The sequence below is a fragment of the Podarcis muralis genome, chromosome 16, assembly GCF_964188315.1.
Source record: "Podarcis muralis chromosome 16, rPodMur119.hap1.1, whole genome shotgun sequence".
NCBI classification, from domain to species: domain Eukaryota; kingdom Metazoa; phylum Chordata; class Lepidosauria; order Squamata; family Lacertidae; genus Podarcis; species Podarcis muralis.
This window is the reverse complement of record NC_135670.1, coordinates 12,630,282-12,646,280: the sequence shown is the minus strand read 5'-3', so window position 1 is coordinate 12,646,280 and position 15,999 is coordinate 12,630,282. Positions and strand designations below refer to the sequence as shown.

The 15,999-nt window shown below is 48.7% G+C and overlaps 1 protein-coding gene across 2 annotated transcripts; it reads right to left on the bottom strand.

The window, feature by feature from the left end:
* Nucleotides 1-1,018: 1,018 nt before the first annotated feature.
* Nucleotides 1,019-14,140, bottom strand: LOC114587228 (actin, alpha cardiac muscle 1-like). Of its 2 annotated transcripts, none has more exons than XM_028711279.2 (7): nt 14,062-14,140; nt 10,683-10,823; nt 7,270-7,594; nt 5,761-5,922; nt 4,530-4,721; nt 2,214-2,395; nt 1,019-1,508 (listed from the first exon to the last, which is right to left on the bottom strand). In XM_028711279.2, exons 2-7 carry the CDS (start codon nt 10,809-10,811, stop codon nt 1,365-1,367), a joined length of 1,134 nt encoding a protein of 377 aa, XP_028567112.1. In that variant the 5' UTR covers nt 10,812-10,823; nt 14,062-14,140; the 3' UTR covers nt 1,019-1,364. The 2 variants fall into 2 exon arrangements, with proteins under 2 accessions (XP_028567112.1, XP_028567111.1); XM_028711278.2 differs by lacking the exon at nt 14,062-14,140 and adding an exon at nt 12,875-12,994.
* Between the last annotated feature and the right edge of the window lie 1,859 nt (nt 14,141-15,999).

Sequence of the window (15,999 nt, the reverse complement as noted above, 5' to 3'; positions counted from 1 at the left end):
GCTGTGTGTGTTTCTCAAATGTCTCAAGTGTGCAAATTGTGGGATGTTTGGAAGCAACCTGGCCCTTCCCCCTATGGTTTTTTAATAAGCGCTCATTAGTTCAACCATCTGAGCAGTTTCCATCCTTTCCCAAGGATGAAAGGCCATTAAAGACCACTTGATTCCTTTATATTCCCCCTTGATCACTGTGATATTCAGGTAAGATTGTTAGTGGCTCAGATGCCCAGCTCAGAAGCTGTGCATTCAGTATTGTGGTCCCAACTCTGTGAAACTCTCAGCTGAGATGAGACAGGCCTAAGCAGGCCAGAAGCTGAATGCGTGTCAACAGTGTGATGCCGCAGCAAAAAAGCTAATGCAATTCTAGGCTGCATCAACAGAAGTATAGCGTCCGGATCAAAGGGTGCAATAGTACCCTTGGCCAGAACCCCATCTGGTGTACTGCGTCCAGTTCTAGGCACCACTTAAATGGTTTTCTGCCTGTTGCATCAAGTTTCATGTGCTGTGCTAGATACTGTACGATTTTCAGCTGCAGTTTCATTGCTTCCTTTCTTTCTTATCTTTTAGTGTATTGCAGTTTGAATTCCATAGAATGTAATACACGTATTCAACGTAATGCAGTAAAACGTAATATAAGAAAGCAGGGGAGCAATAGAAATACCTTTGCAAATCAGTACTGTATACATATAGAATGCGATGGATGTGCTATCTCCTTTCTTCAACCACAAGGCCACACAATGCCACAGACCACCTGAATGAAGCACGCAGACCACAGTTTGGGAATCCCTGGTGTAGTGGTTCAAGTGTTGGAGCTGGAAGCCAAAGGTTCAAATTCCTGGGCATCCATAAAGCTCATTGCTAGACTAGATGGGCCATTGGCCTGATCCAGCAGCGCCCTTCTTATGACTGACCTTTGCTACAATGTGCCTTGACTGGACCGGCCCATTTGCTGCTTCACTTCAAGTAGGAAAACATCTTGGGCCAGTCTTGTGAATGCCCCAGAAGACTCTGAGCCACAGTATTCTACTGTAAAACTGCTTTATTCTTTAAGGTTTCAGGAAGGAGAGAGAAAAGAGGGAGTAATGATAAATACTCAAACTTGAGGCACTAGCACCATATGTGGTGGTACAGAAGGGATGATTCCATGGAAATAAGACCCTGAGGAGCAGAAGAGCCTTCTGCAAATATATTTTTTCCATTATACTCATGAGTAGACCTCTCAGCGCTGGGGTTAGGTGGGCAGTCAAGAGGAGGAATGGCTCTTGCAGTGTGAGCCAATGGCATAAGCACCACCATGAAATCTGGGAGGAAGGGACAGCAGCTGGAACCTGAAATGGAGAAGCCAGGGAGGATAATGAAGAGACGTTTTAGAAGCACTTCCTGTGGACAATGGATGGCCCGGCTTCATCATACTCTTGCTTGCTGATCCACATCTGCTGGAAGGTGGAGAGGGAAGCCAAAATGGAGCCGCCGATCCACACAGAGTACTTCCGCTCCGGAGGAGCAATGATCTAAAGGGAGCAAGTGAGAAAGTTAACCAGGGGTGGATGATGCCTTACTAGAGCAGGTTACCAAACATTCAAAAAGGAGAGAAATAGTAATCGGGGGATTTCCAACTTCCCCGATATCTGTTGGGACTCAAGCTCTGCCAAAAGTGTAAGGTCTGACAAATTCCTCCATTGCATCGCTGACAATTTCATTTCCCAAAAGGTGGGAGAACCAACAAGGGGATCATCGGCACTACAATTTAAGAAGGATGTTGACAAGCTGGAAGGTGTGCAGAGGAGGGTAGACTCAAACCAATAGCTTCAAGTTGCAAGAAAGGAGATTCCGACTAAGCATTTGGAAAAACTTTCTGACAGTAAGAGCTGCTCAGCAGTGGAACAGACTCCTACGAGAGGTGGTGGACTCTCCTTCCTTGGAGGTTTCTAAATACAGGGAGAAAACAAGTATGTTCCCTCCTCCTTGTGACAGCCCTTAAGATATTTGAAGATAGCTATCATATCTCCTCTCAGACGCCTCTTTTGCTGGCTAAACATACCCAGCTCCTTCAAGTGCTCCTCATAAGCCTTAGTTTCCAGACCCTTGATCATCTTGGTTCCCCTCACACACACACAAATAACCCAGTAACTTCTGAATCTATCACAGCTTTCCTCTTACCTATTTGTTGGAATGCCAAATGTTAATAATTCTGCTGTCTTATTTGCCAGTCTCACCTTGATCTTCATGGTGCTGGGTGCCAAGGCGGTGATTTCCTTCTGCATGCGGTCAGCGATGCCAGGGTACATGGTGGTGCCGCCAGAGAGCACGTTGTTGGCATACAGGTCCTTACGGATGTCGATGTCACACTTCATGATGGAGTTGTAGGTGGTTTCGTGGATGCCTGCAGACTCCATGCCTGGGTTAAAAAAAAAAAGAGCAAGATTGCAAAATCTGGGGAGCAGGGTATATGGCTAATTTAATGCTAATTGACTATATTTGGCACAAAAGGATTTTCCTTAAACAGAGGTACATCTTTACCCTGACCTTTGACACCTGAGGTGTGTATTTTCAGGAACCACCTTGTTTTTTGTGATACCAAGTTGCCATAAACTGTTTTTAATGTTGTGTTTTTGTCTTTGTCCATGGAGTTTTCTTGGTAGGGATACTGGAGTGGCTTGCCAGTTCCTGCTCCAGGTGATCACGTTTGGTCAAAACTCTCCACTATGACCTGTCCATCCTGGGTGCCCTGTATGTGCCATACATCAGTAGTGATGTATGGAAGTGAGAGCTGGACCATAAAGAAGGCTGATCACCGAAGAATTGATGCTTTTGAATTATGGTGCTGGAGGAGACTCTTGAGAGTCCCATGGACTGCAAGAAGATCCAACCTCTCCATTCTGAAGGAAATCAGCCCTGAGTGCTCACTGGAAGGACAGATCCTGAGGCTGAGGCTCCAATACTTTGGCCACATCATGAGAAGAGAAGACTCCCTGGAAAAGACCCTGATGCTGGGAAAGATGGAGGGCACAAGGAGAATGGGACAACAGAGGACGAGATGGTTGGACAGTGTTCTCGAAGCTACCAGCATGAGTTTGACCAAACTGCGGGAGGCAGTGGAAGACAGGAGTGCCTGGCGTGCTGCTCCATGGGGTCACGAAGAGTCGGACACGACTAAACAACAAAACAATGTTGCGTTTTAAATTGCTGTAAACTGCCCTGGGACCTCAGGGTGAAGGGCTGGCAATTAATGATAATTCTGCACGTGACAGGCGTGGTTGTATTCATTCTGAGAGCCAATCTTGCTCAGCCTTGCATTTAACTACCATGCCTGGTCACCACAGGCGACAAGTAATTCTGTGCAAGGAGGGATGGATCAGCCTGGCCTCCACAGCCAGAACGGAAACCGTGGAGGCTGTCAGCAGACGAGAAGCAGAGAGAGCTAGCCTAGTAGAAAACAAACAGGAAAAAGCAATTGCCAAGAGGCTACTAAAAACAACACTCAAAGACCTCCCAGGAAGTGCCTTTATTAGGGCAATTCCTAAGTTGCCTAGTTTTAAGCAAGTTTTATTTATTTCCCCCCCGGCTCCTACGGGCCTTGTGAGCTCCCATTAGGGCTAGAGACAGAACACAGTATCTTCCAGATTTGATTTTAATAAGGTGAAACAGCCCATACTGCTGCTTTGTCATGCTAGTCCCGGGTACATCCTGCAATCTCTTCTGCACCTGGTGCTGCAAGGCCGGAAGGAGTTTGAAGAAAGAAGGGCTGGAAGATCTTTTAAAGTGAGGAGACCCACAGAGAAGAATCCTTCGCCAAGGGCAAAAGTCAAAGGATTTTGTGATGGCCTCAAGTTACAGCAGCTGCTTAGCAGGAGGTCATGCTTCCCCCTCCATTTAGGAGAAGGAGGATACTATCCTGGAATTTTGCCGCTTCCCTGCCTATTTTTGGGGTAGAAAAAAGAGCATCGAAGAGCCCTGTCCTGGCGCGATCAGCTGTTCCTCTCCACCCGCTGCCAAAGCCTCGGCCCTAATCCGTAAGTGGAATGCGTCTACCTGATACCCCTCTCTCTGGTCAAGGCTGGTATCATCAAGACGCCCACCCTGGGCTCCCTGCACTTCCTGACGTGTGTCAGTAGACGTTTTCGCCATCAGTAAAACCAGTGTGACATTTCTGAGCGGTCTCAAAGGAGAAGACTGACCTTTTTGCCACTGACATGCCTTAACCCCTCACACATCTCTCAATTGCCGCCCCAGCCAGCAAGTCTCCGCTTGATGACATTTGCAGAAGCTCCCCATCCCTCACCTATGGCTGCAGCTGACTTCTCAGGTACTCCAAACCCCTCACTCTTCCAGAACAAGCCTACCAGTTGCAGATTACCCTGCCCCACCTATAAGCCCCATGGTTGGGTCAGTCTGTGGGACCTCCAAATGCTGTTAGACTCCCAACGCCCTTCAGCCACAGCCACCAGAGCCCATGGTCTGGCATAATAGAAGCTGTGGGGCAGCAGTCTCCGCTAGAGAGGTCTCCTGTGCTCCCGCTCTTACTTTCTCACCGATAAACGAGGGTTGGAAGAGGGTCTCTGGGCACCGGAAACGCTCGTTGCCAATGGTGATGACTTGCCCATCAGGCAGCTCGTAGCTCTTCTCCAGGGAGGAGGAGGAAGCAGCGGTGGCCATCTCGTTCTCAAAGTCCAAAGCCACGTAGCCCAGCTTCTCCTTGATGTCACGAACAATCTCCCGTTCAGCTGCGGGGAGGCAGGAAGGATTTGATCCATTAGAGGAAGCCCACAGCTTGGAAGAACTGGTTCTGTCGCTCAGCTGTAGGCTCCATCTGCACTCAAGATTTAAAGCACTATCATACCGCTTTGAACAGTCGTGGCCCCACCACAAAGGACCCTGGGAGCTGCAGTTTGTTATGGGTGCTGAGAAGCGCCAGGAGACTCCTTTTTTATGATTTTCAGTTTTATACATTTCAACAATTTTACAATCATTTTAACATTTCAAAGCTTGACTTCCTTCCCACTCTTCCTGCAGTTCCTTAAATTTATTTTTAATATTTTCGGCATATCCAAATTAACTTAATTTGCTCATTTATTCATGTACTTTAAAGATATACTCTAATAAAACTGCAGGTTATTACAATAATCCTGCCAATCTTATCTGTTTACAGTTTGTTTGTAAATATTCCATAAACCATTTCCAGTCTTTTTTTCCTGGTAAGTTTCACCATTTCTGCATATTCCGTAATTTTTGTATCCATTCTTCATTTGCTGGGATGAAATCTTCTTTCAATTTTTGGACAAGTAACAGTCTTGCCTCCGTAGTCGCATACATGAATAAATTTCTATACAGTTTGCATAGTTCTGTCTCTATAATTCCCAAAAAACGAAAAGTTCTGGGTTGTTGGTTTTTTTTACAAACGTTATTTTAAACATCTTTTTCAATTCATTATATTCCTGTTCCTCTCAGAGAGCTACAATTCCCAGGGTTCCCTGGGAGGAGAGATTGACTGATTAAACCACTCTGGAAACTGTAGCTCTGTGAGGGCGACTCTCAGCATCCTTAACAAACTACACCTCCCAGGATTCTTTGGGTGAAACCCTGATTGTTCAAAGTGGTATGATACTGCTCTACAGTAAATGCATAGCGCACATGGGGTCAGAGTTAAGGCATTCAGTGTTTGTTTTCAAATAGCATGAACAATGTTCTTGGCCAGTGCGGGGAGTAGACTCAAGCAGACCCTGGCTGCAGAATTAAAGCGGTACCACGTAGCAGTTCTCTTACCAGTGGTGACAAAGGAATAGCCACGCTCAGTTAGGATCTTCATCAGGTAGTCGGTGAGGTCGCGGCCAGCCAGATCCAAGCGCTGTATGGCATGGGGCAAGGCGTAGCCCTCATAGATGGGGACGTTGTGGGTAACGCCATCTCCAGAATCCAGTACAATTCCTACAGAAGAGGAGACCTGAGTTGGTAGGGAGCTGGAGAGAGACAAAGCTGCTAGGTGTCCCACAAGACAGCCTCTTGGCTGGGGGTGGCTGGGGGCTTTTAGCCTGGCTGGCCTTATATGGTGAATGCATGACAGATAGCTGCCAGTTAACATTTGCTTCAATACTTTACAGCAGGGGTTGCCAACCCAGCACCCACACAAGTACCATGGTGCTCCAGACTCTGAGGCTTTCTTGCCCTCCTAGAAAGAAAGGGGACAAATGTGCCTTCTAAGCAATTTATAAGAAACAAGAGTAGTGGGGTCACCTGGTATATTTTCCCTGGTACTGAGGAATGCTCCAGGTTCCTGTTAGACAGAAACAGCAGCATTGTGCATGTGTTTGTGTGTAAAATCAATACTGCGTGATCTCCAGAATCAGGACCAGCAGGGCATAGCTGGCTTCTCACGGTTGCCAGGGTCTCTCTAATTTCGTGTTATGGCACACTCTCCATGGCAGCCATTTTGTGTTATGCCCCACCCCACCCCTGCATAGTAGCTACTGTTTTGTGACTGGCACAAATGAAATGTACCTGCTGGTCCTAAAAGTCTGGGGACCCCTGCCCTAGCATAGAGGTGGGGAACCATTTTTAGTCTGAGGACCACGTTCCTTTCTGGAGGTTTTGGGGCCAGAGGCAAAAGAAGCCGGAGCAAGGAATGAATGCGAGGAGAAAGCAAGAGGAGCAACAAATGTAAATTGCTCATTAAACAGCCCAAAATCTCCCTGCAAACAAGTCAGGATAAATTAATCATAGAGTTGGAAGGGACCCAGAGGGTCATCTCATCCAGCCCTCTCCAATACAGGAATATGCAGCTGTCCCATACAGAGATTGAACCTGCAACCTTGGCGTTATCAGCACCACACTCTAACCCAGGGGTCAGCAAACTTTTTCAGCAGGGGGCTGGTCCACTGTCCCTCAGACCTTGTGGGGGGGCTGGACTATATTTTGAAGAAGAAAAATGAACGAATTCCTTTGCCCCACAAATAACCAGAGATGCATTTTAAATAAAAGGACACATTCTGCTCATGTAAAAACACACTGATTCCCGGATTTAGAAGGTGATTGGGCCAGATTTAGCCCCCGGGCCTTAGTTTGCCTACCCATTCTCTAACCTACCCACTTATTAAGCTACTCCGTGCTTAATAAACAGCTGGTCTGGAAGCAGCTGGCATGTTCATGCCATTCATTAATCCATTGAAAACATGTTTACCCCTGCCTCTTGGTCCCAAGGGTGGGGGGGTCAACCAACAATTTTGCTGATTTCAGCCCCCCCATAGCACGCACGCATGCACACACATACACACTTACCAGTGGTACGGCCAGAAGCATAGAGAGAGAGCACTGCCTGAATGGCCACATACATGGCAGGCACATTGAAGGTTTCAAACATAATCTGGGTCATCTTCTCCCGGTTGGCTTTGGGGTTGAGGGGGGCCTCAGTGAGCAGGGTGGGGTGCTCCTCGGGGGCCACGCGCAGCTCGTTGTAGAAAGTGTGGTGCCATATCTTCTCCATGTCGTCCCAGTTGGTGATGATGCCGTGCTCGATGGGGTATTTCAGGGTCAGGATACCTCTCTTGCTCTGGGCCTCGTCTCCCACGTAGGAGTCTTTCTGACCCATGCCCACCATGACGCCCTGGAAGCAAGCGAGAGCAGGGACTCAGGAGAGGGAGAGCTAGACCATTGCCAAACCAGCCTGCCTTCGATCCAGCCCTCACCTGTCCTGTCCAGGGGGTGGCTCTGCCTCCTTAGTCTCTGTGTGGCCCTTGTAGAACGCAGAAGTGGGGAGGAGGATGGGGGCAAAACCAGAATTAATTGGCTCCATCTGCCATTGGCTCTGGCTCCAGCCACTGTTGGGCTCCCTGCCCTCCAGCCCCAGTGGGTGCTGGCCACCATAGCTGGTCCTCCCTATGCTTTCTGGTGCTTAATTTCAAGCAAAATAGACACAGGGTTTTTTGGGGGGGCGGGGAAAACACTGCCATCCAATCTGGATTCTGTTCTCCCAATCATCCCCTTAAAGGGAGCAGGGGATGGTGCTTCCCCCTGCCCCAAAGGGTACAGAGCATTCAAGGCCGGCCAAGTCATTTGGGTGCCTTGTCCCTTCTAGGGCAATAATAAGGGCTGTAGCTCAGTGGCAGAACACCTGCTTGGCATGCAGAAGGTCCCAGGTTCACTCCCCTGTGGCATCTCCAGGCTGGGCCGGGAGAGACTGCATGCCTAAAACTCTGGAAAGTTGCTACCAGCCAGTGTAGACAACTGTTTATATAGGCCAGCTGTCTGGCTCTGTAGAAGGCAACTTACTTTGTCTCTATGTTCCTGCTGCAATAGCAATAAATTATACAGCGAAGATTAGGATGTCAGTGAAAGTTAAAGAACTGATAATTTCTTGTTCTTTTTCTTACACTCATATTCAGCCGAGTAACTCCTTGTTACTCGATGATAACTAAAATATTGAAATTATTATTGTTAGTTATTGTTATTATTGTTGGAATTTATACTGCAGCTTTCTACCAAAATACACCTCCCCACGGAACTTTGTACAAAGCAAATCAGGATGTAGGCTCAATAAACATAGTGTCTGAAACTTGAAGCATCCTCTCTCTCTCTCTCTCTCTCTCTCTCTCTGTGTGTGTGTGTGTGTGTGTGTGTGTGTGTGTGAGAGAGAGAGAGAGAGAGAGAGAGAGAGAGAGAGAGAGAGAGAGAGCAGACTCTCCAAGTGTCCCTATTTTCCAGGGACAGTCTTGGATTTACAGAAGCTGTCCTGGCTTCTGATTTGATCCCGGAATGTCCAGCTTTTCCTTAGGACATCCCTATTTTCATTGGATAAATGTTGGAGGGGATGGAGTTATGCGACCCCCAAGCCAAGGAGATAAGTAACTATACAACCTTTAGAAGACATCTGGAGGCAGCCCTGTATAGGGAAGGTTTTTTAAAAAATGTTTAATGTTTTATTTTGTTTTATATATATATTGGATGCCACCAGAGTGGCTGGGGCAACCCTGTCAGACGGGAGGGATATAAATAATAAAATTGTTGTTGTTGTTGAATAGGACATCCCTATTTTCATTGGAGAAATGTTGGAGGGCATGACAGGCTCTCTTTCTCCCCTTGCCATTGACCCTTATGCCCTGGCTCCCAAATGCTCTTTGCCTTCTAAGCTTTGGCCTAGCAGCTGTTTAAGAGCATATCTTCACCCCAGGAGGAAACAGGATCCCATTGGAAAGCCAAGAGGCAAATGATCTCTTAATTGCCTGGGTTGGAATTTGTCAGGGAGACCCCTGCTGTTCTGGGGGTGATCTCCGAAAGGCTGCCTGTAAGGTCATATACATGGCTGGTGGTGGAGGACTCCAAAGGGAAGGCCACCCACATCCTTGCTCTCTCCTCAGGGTGGCCCCCTCCAGACCAGTGTGGGGTGGGCGGGTTTGCAGGTGCATTCTGAAGCTTTCTAAAACTGGTGGTGGTGTTTTTTCCTACTCAACCACCCGCACATAATTCGGCTTTTATTAGTTGGTCTGCAATGTTTCCTCAAGGGCCACATTCACACGTATATTTAAGGCACTAAGATACCAAGTTAAGAGTCATGGCTTCCTCCAAAGAACCTTGGGAGCTGCAGCTTCTTAAGCAGGGGTCAGCAAACTTTTTCAGCAGGGGGCTGGTCCAGTCCCTCAGACTTTGTGGGAGGCCAGACTATATTTTGAAGGGGGGGAAATGAACACATTCCTATGCCCCACAAATAACCCAGAGATGCATTTTAAATAAAAGGACACATTCTACTCAGGTAAAAACACACTGATTCCTGGACCATCCGTGGGCCAGATTTAGAAGGCTATTGGGCCGGATCTGGCCCCCGGGCCTTAGTTTGCCTACCCATGTTCTTAAGGGTTCTAAGGAGACCCCTAACCGTGGAGGGAGAACATAGCCATTGTGGTTAGGAGCCGTCACTTGTGTTATCCTCCATGAATTTGCCTAGTCCCCTTTCAAAGCCAGCTAAATTGGGGACTATCGCTGCCTCCTCTGTGGCGTGTGAAACAGCACTTCTTCTTTCTCTCTCCAGAAACTTCACTCCTGCCCTAGGGAGCAGCAGAGACTGCACTGAAGGCAGCACCGCATCACTTTCAACGGTCACGGCTTCGAGCCCCAAAGAAACCTGGGAGTTCTAGAGTTCTTAGGAGACCCTCTACTCTCCTCCCAGAGCTACAATTCCCAGAGCTCCCTGGAAAAGGAGGATTGGTTGTTAAACCATCCTGGCCAACGATAACGCGCTATTGCTGTATGGAGAGGCACAACAAAAGGAAAGAGGAAAACAACAATTCCCCGCAGTACATTTTGTGATGCAAAAAGATACAGGATTGCAGGGGGAAGTTATGGGATGTGTATTGATTGGAAACGAAGCAGCGTGGCTTCCCCAAAACTTTGGAAGGCACAAACACGATTGAATGCAAGATCGTTTGTATAATCGCCCTGATAACACCATAAGCACAAATCACCATGAATGCCACAATAAGCTACCATTTCCAGAGTGGTTTAACAGCCAATCAGGGAGCTCTGGGAATTGTAGTTCTGCAAGGGGGAAGAGGGTCTCTCCTAACAATTCTGAGCACCCTTCACAAACTGAACTCCCCGGGATTATTGCGGGGAAGTTGTGACTTTAGTGGCAGGGCTCTGCTTTAAATGAATAGTGCAAGTGGGGACCAAACAGAGCCTTGCAGCCACCGCTTCCTTACCTGGTGTCTTGGGCGCCCAACGATGGAGGGGAAGACAGCGCGGGGAGCATCGTCCCCGGCAAAGCCGGCCTTCACCAAGCCGGAGCCGTTGTCACACACCAAGGCAGTTGTCTCCTCGTCATCACACATGGTGCTGGCTCACTAAGGGATGAGAGATGGGTTGCAAGGGTTACATTCTGGAAGTGACTCACACTGACCTCATCTCTTTTCTCCCCCTGACAGCAGTCCTTCTGTGCCATATCTATGTGAGGCAAGTGTTGCCAGGTCTAGAGCATCCCATACCCTGAAATTTCAGGGTCCAAACTTGAGACCTAATGGCGGGCCATTAAACGGCACATGAAACACGGTTGCTGAGAACACGTAATTCAAATATTTTTAAAAATTGCAAGGTCTAGCAAATTAGGGAATACATCACTGGTTGGAAATCCCTCCCAGATTCCATCTGATTCCTTTTCTCCTGCGTGAACTTTAGGATTCAGGAAGGGGGAAGGGGTTGTTTGCCCTGGTTTTCCTCCCTCTTGTAGAATAAACTCATAGGGTGTGAACCAACTAAATTCTACTTTGAGTAGACCTATTAAAATTAATGGACCTAAGTTAGAGCTCATCCACACTTCTGCTGGTGTCCTGCCTAGAAAGCACGGGTTGCCCCCAGCCCCACTCCTTTCCAAGGGAAAAGCTGCTCTTTAGCGCTATATTGGAGAAAATAGCAATCTGGGAGAAATCCAAATTGCAGCTTTGGGGGGGGGGCAGGGAGGAGCAGCAGGACAAGAGGAAGTGCGGATAAGCCCTTAGCCATGCTGGTGAATTTCAGTGGGTCTCCTCTGAGTAGGACTAATATTGGAGACAGCTCATAGAGTTTCCTCTACAATGGCAAAACCCAGAAAAGCTAGAATCAATCTGGATACTTTCCAGTCCGGGACGCAAGCAGATTGCATTCCCAAATAGAAAGCTTCCTCAGCTTTCCGCTTGGCAGAAAGCAAACATTTTAAGCGTACACGCCAGACAGCTGTAGCTGCAATCACTGGCAGCGGCAGGAGAAAGTTGGTTCCAAATTCTAGACTAGAGCAATGCTGCCTATTCCTGCTGCTGGCAGCTCACCACGGCCATAGGCAGAGGTTTTCCGCTGGGATCCTTTCAACGGGAGATGCCATGCATTGAATGTGAAGAACAGAAGAGCCTGGCTGCTGGATCAGGCCAAAGACCCACAAAGTCCAGCATTCTGTTCTCGTAGCCAAAGCAGATGCCTTTGGGAAACTCGCAAAGAGGACCCAAGCTCTCTCTCCCTGCTTGCAATTCCCAGGAGTTGGTATTCAGAGACCACTGGCATCCTTCTCCAGTCATTGGTCTAATCCCCAGCCAAGATGGTGGCCATCACTGTCCCTTGGGGGAGCAAATTCCACAGTTGAACTGCGCGGCGTGTGAATAAGTCCTTCCTTTTGCCTGCCCCGAGTATGCCAACATTGAGTCATGGCGTGGCAATTATGGGATGCCCACGAGTTTAAGTGTGTCTTAAGAGAGGCAGAAAAACATCCCCCTCTACAACTTCTGCCCACCATGCATGATCATATACACCTCTCAGTCGTATCCTCCCTTAACTTGCATCCCACCCATAAAACCTAACTAAAAATGATCATGGGGAAAGATGCTTGGCGTTTTTGCCCTTTTAGTTGCCATTTTCCCAAGTCCACATTATCCTTTGTAGAGGTGACCATACCTGGCCTGCTATTCCTTTTCACTATGACTGGCAGTGGCTTTCCAGGGGAGCAAGGCACTTAGTTCCGTCACAGAGCATCTGCCTGTCTCAAGGTCTCACGTCCAATCCCCAGCGTATCCAGGTAAGGCAGGGGGAGACCCCTGTCTGAAACCCTGGAGAACCACTGCCAGGCAGTATGGACGCTTCTGAGACAAATTGACTCAACATAAGGCAGTTTCTGATCTTCCTACAAGCAGTTCTGTCTCACCCAGCCCTGCATACATTCAAAGCATGTTTCTCCACACTTCCAATAAGCCTGGGAACTGTGATTTGTTAAGGGTGCTGGGAATTGTTGCTCTGTGAAGGGGTAGATGACAATTCCCAGGATTCTTTGCAAGGCGGGGAGGAGGAACACACTTTAAATCTATGCTGTGTACACAGCCAGAGTCTCTGCCCCAAAGAGCTTACAGTCGGTGTCGGCTGCTCTGGGGGTACTCACCAGTTCCTGCAGCAGCCCAGAGAAAGGAAGCAAAGAGCAGTCAGGCTTGGCTCGCAGGGTCCAGTCCTTTATACCCCTAAACTCCCACTGGCCTTACTCCTCCCCTCCCCTCTGCTCCTGGCGGCCTCTCTCACCCTCTGCCTCCTTCCCCCGCAAGGGTTGAAAGGGACGTTTCATACATTCCATATTTGGACACATTCCAGGCCACCTGTCACTTGTGCCTTTCATGGGCATTTATGGCTCAGCTGCTGGGGGAAGCCAGACCCCACCTGCTTACCTCCCACCCCTCACCAGTCTGGCCTCCCTCCTTCTCCCATCTCTCTTTTGCAGACACTTGCAAGGCCAAGAGTGGGGGGACGGGGACGGTCCAGACCCCCTGCTTGCAGTAACCATGGCAAAAACCATTCCCCAGCCATTTACGGCTGTGACACACAGACCTGGGAATTCATTTACATTCAGAGCAATCTGTAAAGATCCATTTGCTGCCTTCGGATTGCGAGAGATGGAGGCACTTTGCTCAGGGGTCTTATTTTTAGATGCAAGTGGGCAGCCTGTGGCCTGTGGGCCAGAAACAGCTCTCTACCTCCTCTCCAAAGAGAGGGGAAAGGGTTTTTTTTAAGGTTTTAAAGCACTTTAAACAATCTGGGTCGTCGTCCCCCCCCCCCGCAGATAATTCTGGGAACTGTAGTTTGTTAGGAGTGCTGAAAGTAGTTAGAGAAGGCTCCCTACAGTGGTACCTCAGGTTACAGAAGCTTCAGGTTACAGACGCTTCAGGTTACAGACTCCACTAACCCAGAAATAGTACCTCGGGTTAAGAACTTTGCTTCAAGATGAGAACAGAAATCGTGTGGCAGTGGCATGGCGGCAGCGGGAGGCCTCATTAGCTAAAGTGGTACCTCAGGTTAAGAACAGTTTCAGGTTAAGAACGGACCTCTAGAATGAACTAAGTTCTTAACCTGAGGTACCACTCTATTCCTATTCACAGAAAGATATAATTCCCAGAGTGCTTGAGCAATCAATCCGTCTTCATAGGAAACTTGGGGAATTGTAGCTCTGTGAGGAGAATAGGGGTTCATTCCACAATGACATCTCCAGGTAGGGCTGCCTGAAACTCCCAATCCATGAGTGCAGATAATTCTGAGCTAGACTGGTCTGATTCAGCATAAGGTAGATTCCTATGTTCCTACCTGCATGCCTAATGCTGAGTGCATCCTCTGAACTCCTTCGCTCCAGACTGCAGAGGTGGATCATGATGCAAAGCTTTCCCCTCCGGCGTTTGAGTGGCATTGACTGAGGCTAACCGGAGGCCTCCACAAAGCTGCTAATCCTCCTCCTTTCACCAAGGGAGGCCTCTGCTAGTCAGCTGGCCTGGGCTTCTGCTGCTCCAGCATTTTTTAAAAGAGCAAATGGGGGGGGGGGTGTGAGTGAGAGGGCAGCCCAAGAGATGCCACCACCAGAAGCCTAGGGCTCACGATGCAAGCTGTGTTTACATGGATAAGTTCCAGCACCACGTCCGCTGGGCAGTGCCAAGGAACGTGTGTTCTTGGCCTCAGGGTCCTCCATTGCCCCCCAAGGAAAGGGGATGCAGTGAATCTGGTTGCCCTCTCTGCTCCCAAAATATTCTGAAATCTGCATTTCCCAAAATGCACTTCTGCAGCCCAGCCAAGTGCATATATGAGTGAAAAGTGCATTAAAAGCGGAAATTGCTTTGCCATAAAGGTATATATTGGGCAAAACGTCATAGCAAGAGAGGAGAAATCCACACTAAAATGCTGCCAAGTTTTCATGAGGACTTGTCTTTAAGAAACACACAAACTGATGTGGAAATGTGGAGAACAGGACTTGAGAGCGGAGAAATGAGAAACAGAAACCAGAATTAACAGATCCATCCATTCCTAGCCACAGGGTCCTCCTTGTTTGTCCTCATGTAAAGGGGTTGAAGCAAATCAAGTCCCTCCCACGGTGCTTCCAGCATAAGGTGGAGAGGGAGGTGGGAGACGGACAGAGAGCAAGTGGCCGAGGGCGAAAAGTCAAGGAGCTGCCTGGAGCATCCTGATGAAACCGACCGCGGAGGATGAGCCAGGAATAGCTAAGTGAGATCCATCCAGCCCTTATGTGGGAAAGTTTGTGTGGGAAAGTGGCACCTTGATTCCCATCTATGGCTGGGAAGGATGGGACAGGGTCTGGGTGGGGGCCAGTCAAAGAAGGGAACCTCCACGCTTGCTTCATGAAACAGCACTATGGACATAAGCAAGGTCAAGCTTTTGGCAAATTGTGCTCAGTGCAAAATCCTAACCCGATGTGTGCATGGGCTGGTAGCCTGCTCAGGTGAGAACTGGTCCATCTAGTTCTGTATTGTCTACACTGACTGGAAGCAGCTCTCCAGGGTATGAGGCAGGAAACATTCCCGGTCTTTCCTGGAGACCATGGGAAATCTCCTGCATGTAAGTCTCCACCACCAAGCTGAAGCATCACCGTCTGTTAAGAGTAATGTATTGTCCTAGGGGTGTATGGGGTGTTAGGGGAGGAGTGGTGCCTCTGGTGGGAGACAGTTGTGCTCCTTCTTGGGTAGTTTGTCCACCTCTGGTCCCCACCCTGCACTCAGTTCTCATCTGTGGCTCCTAGAAGCTGTCAGCATGCAACAGCGGCCACACCCCGGAACAGCTTCGACTGGCTGGCTAAACCTGGTGAGGGTAGCCAGTGGGTCACAAACCCTCAGTGAGTTAGGGACTTCCCTGGCATGTGAAGACAGGCATTGGCAGATTGAGCGGGTGAGGCTGAAGGTGGGTCCCACGGTCAAGATAGCGGTTTCTGCATGTGCTGCAGAGGGAAGTGAGAGGCAGATGGGGTTCATCAACCTGGGAAGGAAGCCCATCTAGGAGAAGGAAGACTCTGATCCTAAACCTCTGCAGCCTTGCAGGGTATATTCAGGAGAAGAAAAGGCTAAGAGGGAAAACCCTACACAAATCTGGAGTCCCTAGGATGGTTGGATGGCATCTTGGATGCCTCCTTCCGGGAAACTCCTGCAGCTAAGCTGCCAAATGTATTGCTTTCCTTTCCTTTGGATCACATAACTGAGGCTGAGAGGGGGGTCTTGTCGTCCGGGCAGCCCAGGCCCTCCATAT